The sequence below is a fragment of the Sinohyriopsis cumingii genome, chromosome 16, assembly GCF_028554795.1.
Source record: "Sinohyriopsis cumingii isolate HCF-2022 chromosome 16, ASM2855479v2, whole genome shotgun sequence".
Lineage (NCBI taxonomy): Eukaryota > Metazoa > Mollusca > Bivalvia > Unionida > Unionidae > Sinohyriopsis > Sinohyriopsis cumingii.
The window spans coordinates 16,685,828-16,695,852 of NC_142976.1; the positions used below are offsets into that span (position 1 = coordinate 16,685,828).

The 10,025-nt window shown below is 36.1% G+C and overlaps 1 protein-coding gene across 1 annotated transcript in view; it reads left to right on the forward strand.

Annotated features, from left to right (window-relative positions):
• Window positions 1–10,025, forward strand: part of LOC149780001 (golgin subfamily A member 2-like) — an 80,594-nt gene that overhangs the window by 60,729 nt on the left and 9,840 nt on the right. The window contains exons 22-24 of the mRNA XM_089936725.1: window positions 1,241–1,343; window positions 6,551–6,657; window positions 7,248–7,440. Of these exons, the coding sequence (XP_089792851.1) occupies window positions 1,241–1,343; window positions 6,551–6,657; window positions 7,248–7,440 (403 nt within the window). The remainder of the gene's footprint in view (window positions 1–1,240; window positions 1,344–6,550; window positions 6,658–7,247; window positions 7,441–10,025) is intronic.

Below are 10,025 nucleotides of genomic sequence, written 5' to 3' on the forward strand. Positions count from 1 at the left end.
GGTTTGCCCCTAACTTTTATAACTGTGCTAAGAATCATATCTTATTTTAACACATTGTGGCACATGAAATATATTACCCAATTCACAGCTCTGCTATGTAGCAATCTTTGGAAATATAACAGCTACAAGGCAAGTTGTACATTGCATGTCTACATTAATCACCAGCCAGTCTCTTCAAGTACTGTATAAATTATAAATGTTCTTCTTGGTGTTATCCCAACACAAGAGAAAAATGCATTTTGGATTGTGGATTCCATATTTCTGATTTAATATCAGTAGAACTTGGAATATAGGTTTATCACATACTATCTCAAATGAGCTAGATAATGAACAAGACCAATGAATAAGAGGTGATCTTGGATCTGATTGGTTAACCTTGTTCCCATTCTAGATGCTATATTTGTTCTAATTTTAATGAACTTGGAATATATACTTTTATGATATGTAATAAAAGTAACTGTCATTGATTGATGCACACAATAGGATGTCATGGCACAAGATATAATGTCTCTTTGTTGTGATTATGTCTTGAAAATGATCATGCCTTATGCAATTGTTTCCCCCTCATGCAAGCATATTCCTTGTTTGATATGATTAACAATTTGTTGCCCTTGTTTGGGGGAAATTTGAAGATTTGTTCACCTGTACCCTGACTTGCCTTCATATCTTCCCGTAATAAGGGCAATAAATGTATCATTAAGGCCTTGTTCAAGTGAGAACCAGTTAAATAGGTGAAATCAACATGATATAAAGTTTGGGTGATAGTTTGCATACAACATGTTCTTATAATATTGCACGAGCTTGCTAATTGATATAGTCAGCCGTCAATGTATGGAAGCTAGGTGAATGCTATCAGGCCTTGTTAGACATTTTGTTTAATTTGGTGTCATAGAATAATTTATCTTATTGGAGTTTTAAGCATTTTTCTTTGTGTTTCTGTTGGTTTGGCAGCAGTTATAACCTATTATTGGCTATACCATGGTGAGGAAATGGGAGCCAAGTCCAAGGACAAACCTTGGATTGAGTTGACCAATTGAGCCATCACAACCCCTTTACGATTTTATCCTTTCTTTTCATACAGCTGAAATTGATTGCAAAAGAACATTCTCTGTCAAAAGTCTAATTTTTTGCATTTAGACTAAATCCAATATGTCAAAACAAATATAGTGAACTGATATTGGAGACTTGCATATGAATTTCCAATATTGCTGAGCATTTTCCTTTTTTCATTGTGCTTTAGGACAAGTATACACGTGTGATGAGGGACAAGGCAGAGTTGAGTGATAAAGCAGAACAGCTGGAGCATATTGTTCTTCAGCTCCAAGGAGAAACAGACACTATAGGTAAAATGTAAATTGATCTTAAGTGTCATAATGTGTTGAAATATTCCTCCATTTTCATGGAGGCATGTCATTTCTTTCTTTAAATGCATTACCCAATCATTATACCTTAGGTAAACTACTACTACCTTGCAAATCCAGCCCTCCCAGATAACACTTTTCACTAAAGAAGCTAAAAGTATCTGCCCACCTATGTGGCGGTTGGGCAGAGTGATTTCCCCTTTTTATAGTGATTGATTGCAAAACCCTTGAAAATCTCAGTTACTACTTCCACTCATGCTAAGAAGCATGTTTTCACCACAAGAGACATCACAGAAGCCAGTTTCAACTTTAAAAGCATACCATTACAAGAGTTGGAGGGAGTCCTTTCATTTCTAGAGAAAGTATACTCCATCTATATTTCCAGATTTTCTCACCTCCTAATGCCAGCAAAGTTTTACCTTTACAGTTTTATAACACTTTCTCATCTTCTCACATTTAATAGCACAATCGCTTGAACAGGTAGCCTATGCAATTTCAATGTAATTTCGGCTATCAGGATTTTTTTTTATGTGTGCAACTCACTATGTCTTTAGGAAACTCTTTATATATATATATATATATATATATATATATATATATAAATACATTAATTCTGGGTACATATAGGTGAGTTTTCTTCATTTAGCATTCTTAGCATCCTGACACTGTATCGATGATAAAAGTACATGCCAGGAATTAAGATTGTCTGCTAATGCTAATTTCCAGGTGAAACATATCGCATAGCTTTGTGACCAGTCTCTTTTCAAAACAAGCAAGGTATCTTCCTCTAGGTGGTATTGTCAGTCAAATTATACCTGTATGCTTCATTGCTTTTAAAGACTGTTATCAATTTACAGGTTAAACATTTTAAGGTATAGCTCTGCACCGACATTATAATAAAAATGACAGGTGCATGGCTACACAGGTTCATATGTTCTGCTCTATTTTGTCTTGCAAATTAGACCATGGGCAAAGCACAGAAACTTACAGCTAAAGATGAAGACGTCATAAGTATACATGCTGACCTGTCCTGAGATAATTTCTGGTGAACAAGGGAGACCTTCAGCCATGAAGTGCCAGAAATCTACATGGTCAGAGACAGCCCAAGCACCCAAGTTACCATGACAGAACTCTTCATTATTGGCAACTCCTATTGGCCTTGCAACCACAGAGTTCAACTCTCTGTCTATTGTGGAACAGTGAAGGAAAGAGCTAAACAAACAGCCACAATTTTCCTCTCCAAAGGTGCAAAGACCAGTTATGTGACTCAAACATCCTTTATCCAGACCCAGCCTAATGAATTAGATGACATCCTCCCCATGCAGATGGCCTATTTCTCTTTTGATTGACCTAATCCATATACAAGGGATCATGAGGGGCCAAAACCATGACTAATACAAGCTCATTCACCAGAAGACATTCATTTTGTTGAACACAACATATGCCAGCAATTATTGAGACCATTCAGACCCCATATACTGCCTTGGGACACTCATTTCTTATGATGCCAAGCTTAGTTCCTAACTTCCTAACAGATGCTGCTTCACAAATTTCTTGAGCCTTTACCTCAAGAAGAGATTCCTTAATTAGTGACCCATTTTCTTATTCAGGGTACTTTATGAGTTTATTGAGTGGGAGACCTTGACACTCTTTGTCAGTTAAGTCTCAATCACAGGAGGCATCAGCCTTAACCTCATGCAAAGAAAGACTATGATGCTTGTTCTAAAATGCCATCATTGTTTTAATTCTATACTATGTCACAGGACCGCTCTGGTGGCCCAGTGGTTAGAGCGTCCACCTTGAATGCGGTAGATCGTGGGTTCAATCCCCAGCCAAGTCATACCAAAGACTTAACAAAAATGGTACTAACAGCTGCCTCGCTTGGTGCTCAGCATTAAGAGGTTAGTGTTAGGACTGGTCAGACTGGTGTCAGGATAAAGTGACTGGGTGGGACATCATGCTACATGTCTGCGGCATGATGCCACAGTGCTAGACATCACTATAAACTGTCACACTGTAGACATCATAGCAATATGACTGAAAAATTGTTAAAGCTATGTTAAAATCCAAATCACACACACCTTATGTCACAGGAAGGTTCAGCATTCCAAGCCTCAATAGAAGAAGTCTTCTGCCTCTTACCTCCAGATTTCTGGCCCCCTCCTCCCACTCCGTCAACTCCATGGACCAGATCTTCAGCATCCATTGACAATATGATGAAAAAGGAAAAGTTGAACTTAAAATTAGTTCTGCAGTCTGGAAGAGTTAACACAGTTCTACTTGTGATGTACATCAGTATTTCATTTCATAAACCCAGCAGGCAAACGTGGTATCATTTTTGGGAATTACAAGGCCACACTCTATATGTATGGATCTGATGGCCGTTATTGATACTCAGCAGTTAGTACACAAAACCACTATATGGGTTCTAAACTGGACTTCGTCTCTATGACTGTCTTCCAACAGGCAGAACATAGCTTATACTCTCCCACTCTCCAGGACTAGTGAGACAAAGGTTGGAGTTTGGTATTTCACCTTATTGCAAAACATGTCCACCAACTGTCCCATGAAATAATATAGTCTAAAATCAATTATGGCATTTGTGAACCAAAGATAAACAGCAGAGATGGCCCTATCATTCGCTTCAGAATTTCTCCTCATGACACACTCCACCTCTAAAATAATTACATTATTTCCACCCTGCCCTTCCCAAAGTTCCCAGTAGGAGAAACGCTACAGTTCATTGCTGCTGAATAAGAAAAGATTTGCCACAATAATCAGTGTGCTTGACAAGTGGATTCTGAGTGACTTTGCATCACTTTAAACACTTCTCTTCTGTCCAGAGTTCAAACAGCTACAAATGTCCCAAGAGACCCATTCAGAGCCACCACCTTGCAACTATAAATATATTACCTTTTCCAGAATATGTGGTAGAACTCATTTAAATACAAATTCTCTGGGGGATTTTAATCAAGACTTTTCTTGGTCCCAGAGGCAAAAGGCATTGGAACATTTTGAACACCATCCAAGAAGGAGACTTGGCAATCAGTGTGAACTTAAAAAATATATCTTCATTTCCATATTCACAAGATTTCCAGGAAGTTCCTGCAATTTGTTTGCAACGGCATCATATACCAATTCATAGCACTCTCATTTGGACTCATCGTCAGTCCCTGGGTCTTTACTCATCAGATGAACTGAATAATGACACAGATCTGCACCATTTTGTTTGGTGGCAACATCAAGTCACCTAGAAGACATCCTGCAGAAATGTCAGGTGAGTTATATCTTGGAACGTGACATGATGGGTGGAATTGGTGAAATACATGCCCTCTCAGTAGACCCAAATTACATGCAGTTCTGACAAGATAGGTCTGTTTCACTTACGACGGCAGCCTTTTTCATCACCAATAACTGTAGAACTTGGTGTCCATTCATGGGAATACTTGCCCAAACATAATACACATACACCAGCCTCCCCAGTTATTAAATCCTTGTAGAGAGCATGCCTTATGCGCCAGTAGTATCTGAAATATTCACAGGTTTTACTGCCAATAAATATACCGGGGGAGATCACTCTGCCCTACCATCATCTAGGTGGACAGATAACTTAGTTTCTTTTAGCTAAAAGTGTAATCTGGGAGGGCTGGATTTGTATGGTAGTAATAGTTCTCCTAAGGTATTATGACTGGTAGCATTCTCGAAGAAATATGTTTTACTAGAAAAAAATTGGGTTTTCAAATGTTTGCTGCTTAATGTGTTTATTTTACTTAATAATGTGAAATAGTCTTGCAGTGCTAAAATAGTAGAATGTTTGGTATCTTAAGCTATCTAATTGAAGGTGTCACTGGATGGGTCGGTTTGTTTTCCTGTTGTGTTAAAAGTTCTTGTCTGTGTGATGCTTACACTTTTTTTATATTATTTCTTTACAGAGGAATGATGATTTTCACTTAAAATATGTGCTCTGTTTTACTCCATGACAAGGTTAATGTTAATGAAAAAATATCATTTGTTGGTAAGTCTACTATGTAGATGGTAGTTTTAGTGATGAATACATTTTATGGATTGATAGAGGTCTCCAAGTGAAATTGAAAAATAAATCTCATCATAATTGACTGTTTTGAATATTACGACCTCTCTAGATCTTCATAGCTTAGAACATTACTAGCCAAAATTAGATTGCCTTTTTTGGAATCCCCAAAAATCACAGAATGTTTAGTCAGTGAAAACTGATATATTGAGTTGCCATAGTGATGACATATTTATAATTGACATGGTTTTTGAAGAAATTGTCAGTTAATCTTAAAATGGCTAACATAGAAATTCAGACACCATTACACATATTATTACAAAATTATGCATTCATACATATGTATACACACACACAAAGATGATTATTTGATCCCTTCTTGACATTAATGCCTGCATTGTTGCACATTTCCTTTAACACCCTTTTATGGTGCAAGTGTCCTGGTGGCTACACATATGCATATAATTTTGGGGTGTAGATACCTGAAACACATGGGTTATGTCTAGGTAGATGTTTCATTAATAATTATTGTACAATTTGCTAAATGAATATTAATGCCATGATAAACATATTGAATTTGGGTAATGCCATGATTAAAAAATGAAATATTGAATTTGGGTATTTCCATGATGAACACATTGAAATATTGAACTTGGGTAATGCCATGATGAACCCATTGAAATACTGAATTTGGGTAATGCCATGATGAACACACTGAAATACTGAATTTGGGTATTTTCATGAGAACATAATGAAATATTGAATTTGGGTAAAGCCATGATGAACACATTGAAATATTGAATTTGGGTAATGTCATGATGAACACATTGAAATACTGAATTTGGGTAATGCCATGATGAACACACTGAAATACTGAATTTTGATAATGCCATGATGAACACATTGAAATACTGAATTTGGGTAATGCCATGATGAACCTATTGAAATATTGAATTTGGGTAATGCCATGATGAACACACTGAAATACTGAATTTTGATAATGCCATGATGAACATATTGAAATATTGAAATTGGGTAATGTCATGATGAACACATTGAAATATTGAATTTGGGTAATGCCATGATGAACACACTGAAATACTGAATTTTGATAATGCCATGATGAACATATTGAAATATTGAATTTGGTTTATTGCAGGAGAGTATATATCATTATATCATCACCAGAGGGCCTTGTTACAACAGCGAGAGATCCAGAAGAATGAATATATAGCACAGTTGGCAAGAGATAGGGAACAAATGCAGGTAACTTCAAGAATAGGATGGATTCTCTTCTGTCCTTTCCATAAGATGTCCCAGAAAAACTAGTTGTATAGTTTCAACATTAAAGTACATAATGGATTGGATAAATAAAATCCCACAAAAAATCTACATGTCATCGTAACAAAATGCTTTATAATAGGAGAATTATCAAAGTATTTTTGGGATCTATTATTTTGTTGCCATATTTCTCCTTGAAAAAAGACCATGTTCTTTCACATTTTACAAAGCTATCAGATGGGCTTTTGAAGAAGGAAAAAACCTTTTTCCATGCACATAGTTTTGTGTTTTGGCAATCCAGTGAAACATTTATTCAAAGTGACATAGGATTTGATAACTAATGATTAGGTATGTGTCTATTCTTTTTAAACAAAACAGCTATATACAGCTTAATTGATGTTTCTGCATGAACCTTTTCTCACCATCTTATCTGTGTGAGTGTCAGAATTTTCAGGATTTAATTCTATAACAAGCGACCTACTTTAAAACAATTCACGAAGGTGGTCTCCCATGTTTATCAAGTTTATGATTTTCTTTTGGCTATATGGGCATAATTTCCAGAATTCTTGTTTCAGGACAAACTGGGTGAATTGCAAGTTTTAGTGATGCAGTTAATGGGAGAAAAGAAAATCCTTCACAGCTATCAGAAGGAGTCACAACGACCTGCTTCCCCTGACTCTTTAATGATACAGCCCCATCTTCACAAGCACTCCCATGCTCACGCACACTCCCACATGGCCAATGGGCACAAGCACTACAGAGATGAAGGTATAGTTAAGTCATTTTAATGTGAAAGAGTGGAAGGAAGTTCATATCTACAAAATATTGGCTCAAATACTCGGGATCATTCAGACCTGATAGAATGTTTGTTGGTATAGCATAACATTGAAATGATAATGTCTGTTCTCATATGGAATTGGTGATATTATGAAGATCGATAAGAGGGATTCTGACCTAACTGATCAGTAACAGCAATGACAGAGTTATCAAGAGGTAGATAAATGGACATTAAAGAATAATACATTTTGTAGAAAAATTTGGTTTCATAAACAAAATGTAAACTGAACCATTATAATTGAGACAATGTACAACTTATTGTCATGTGATAGATTTAAATTAGGTGACATCAATTGAAGTCTGTCACAGAAGCCACTTTCACTTCACTGTACATTAAAAATGTCTTACATTTTCTGGTTTTAGATTTTATTTTTATTTTGATGTAGAATAAAAAGATTAGAAATGTGAATAATTTGTAATATTAAAATTAAGTTTAAAATATTATTTGCCCTCTCTGCTATTATGGTACCTCAAGTTTTGTGGCAGATAAGCATTGATATCAAGATTGTCACAATCAGATGTCAACAGATATGCATTGATATTAGGATTATTGCTATCGGATATCAGTTGTTATGCATTGATATCAAGACTATCACAATCAGATATCAACATATGTGCATTGATGTTGTTGTAGGGTTTAATACCATTTTTCAGCACATGATAGGCTATGCATGGCAGCCAGTATTAATGGTGGAGGAAGAACCCAGGAAATCCCCAGAAGGAACCACCCATCGAGAAGCTACTGGCAAGCTTTCTCACATACCCACTTTGGCCGAATCCGAGACTCGAACCCATGCAGACAGAGGTGAAATGGCAGTGATCCATAACAGAGAGCGCTTTAGACCACTCAGCCACTTGGGGCCCCTATGTGCATTGATGTCAGGATTATCACAATCAGATATCAGTGGATATGCATTGATATCAAGATTATCACAATCATATCAATGGATATGCATTGATATCAAGATTATCACAATCAGATATCAGTGGATATGCATTGCTATCAAGCTTTTCACAATCAGATATCAGGGGTGTTCCATTTGAACATACCCAGGGAAGGCAGTTTAAAAAAAATATATACTAGGGTACATTGATGTCACAGAGTTCATTTTAAAATGATAAGAAAATTCTGAATTGCATGTATGGGTGAGTACCCCACTTTAAAAGTGCTTTTCCTGGGTCCCATGTATGTTTTAATGGAACAGCCTTCAGTGGATATACATTGATATCAAGATTTTCAGAATCAGATTTCAGCGGATGTGCATTGAGATAATAATGTGGACTTAGTACAACACCTAATCTTTGGAAGCTCTAAGTGCTTTACATTGTTAGGTAAAACACAAAAACATGTACAACAAATTTATAAAAACAACATGAAATTACAAATAAAAATATGCTGGCAATAATTAAGGAATTAAACATTAAGATTAAATATCTTTAAAATTTAGGGAAGTAAACATTAGGTTTTTAATATTAAGATTTTCACAATCAGATGTCAAAAGATATACATTGATATCAAGATTTTCACAGATGTCAACAGCTAATGTAATATTGATGTACCCTACAGTTTATATTACTTTGATCTTTGAAATTGTTCTGGTATTTTATTTTGCATAATGGAGAGGTACGTAAATTGGTAAAGACCAGTTTAATTTCTTTATATCTCTTTATCACCTTGATTAATTAAGGATATCAGACTGGATTTCTGAAAATTTGATCACTATCAGTTCTTCTTAGCTCATTCAGCCTGCTTGTAGGTGTGGTGAGGCTGTGCCCTACTTCCGAGTTCTGTAGTGTCATGGTCATTTTAGATATGCCAAGGTGGTATTAACAGAAAAGCAGACAGATATAGCTGTAATGATACCAAATAATCTATACTTTCTACTCTCATTACAAAATGTTGGCCCCGAGTGGTCTAAAGTGCTCTCCATTATGGATCACTGCCATCTCACCTGTGTCTGCGTGGGTTCGAGTCTAGGATTCGGCCAATGTGGGTATGTGAGAAAGCTTGCCAGTAGCTTCTCTTGGGTCGGTGGTTCTTCACAGGTTTTCCAGGTTCTTCCTCCACCATCAACACTGGCCGCCATGCATAGCCTATTGTGTGCTGAAAAATGGCGGTAAACCCCACAACAACAACTCATTACAAAATGCAAAGGGAGCTGAAAATCATGATATTTTTTCTCCTTTATAGCTTCCAAATTATTTTGGTTGCATTTCTTTGCATTTGTAGAACTTAACTTTAATTGGCACTAACTGTATATAGCCATTAATGTGCTTATGTGCCACTAAACATAATGCATACATACAGAAAGACATGCACATACTTGCATATATAAACGTCATGACAATACACCCTGAAGCAACATTTTATTTGTATAGATAGTCATTAATTTACTTGAATATTCTGCTGCAAACATGCAAAATGTACCAATGAAATTTCATTGATATAATACCAAACTTTTCTCTTAGCCCTGTGCACTCGCCTCATTTTTAAGACATGCTAGCATTTATTTACA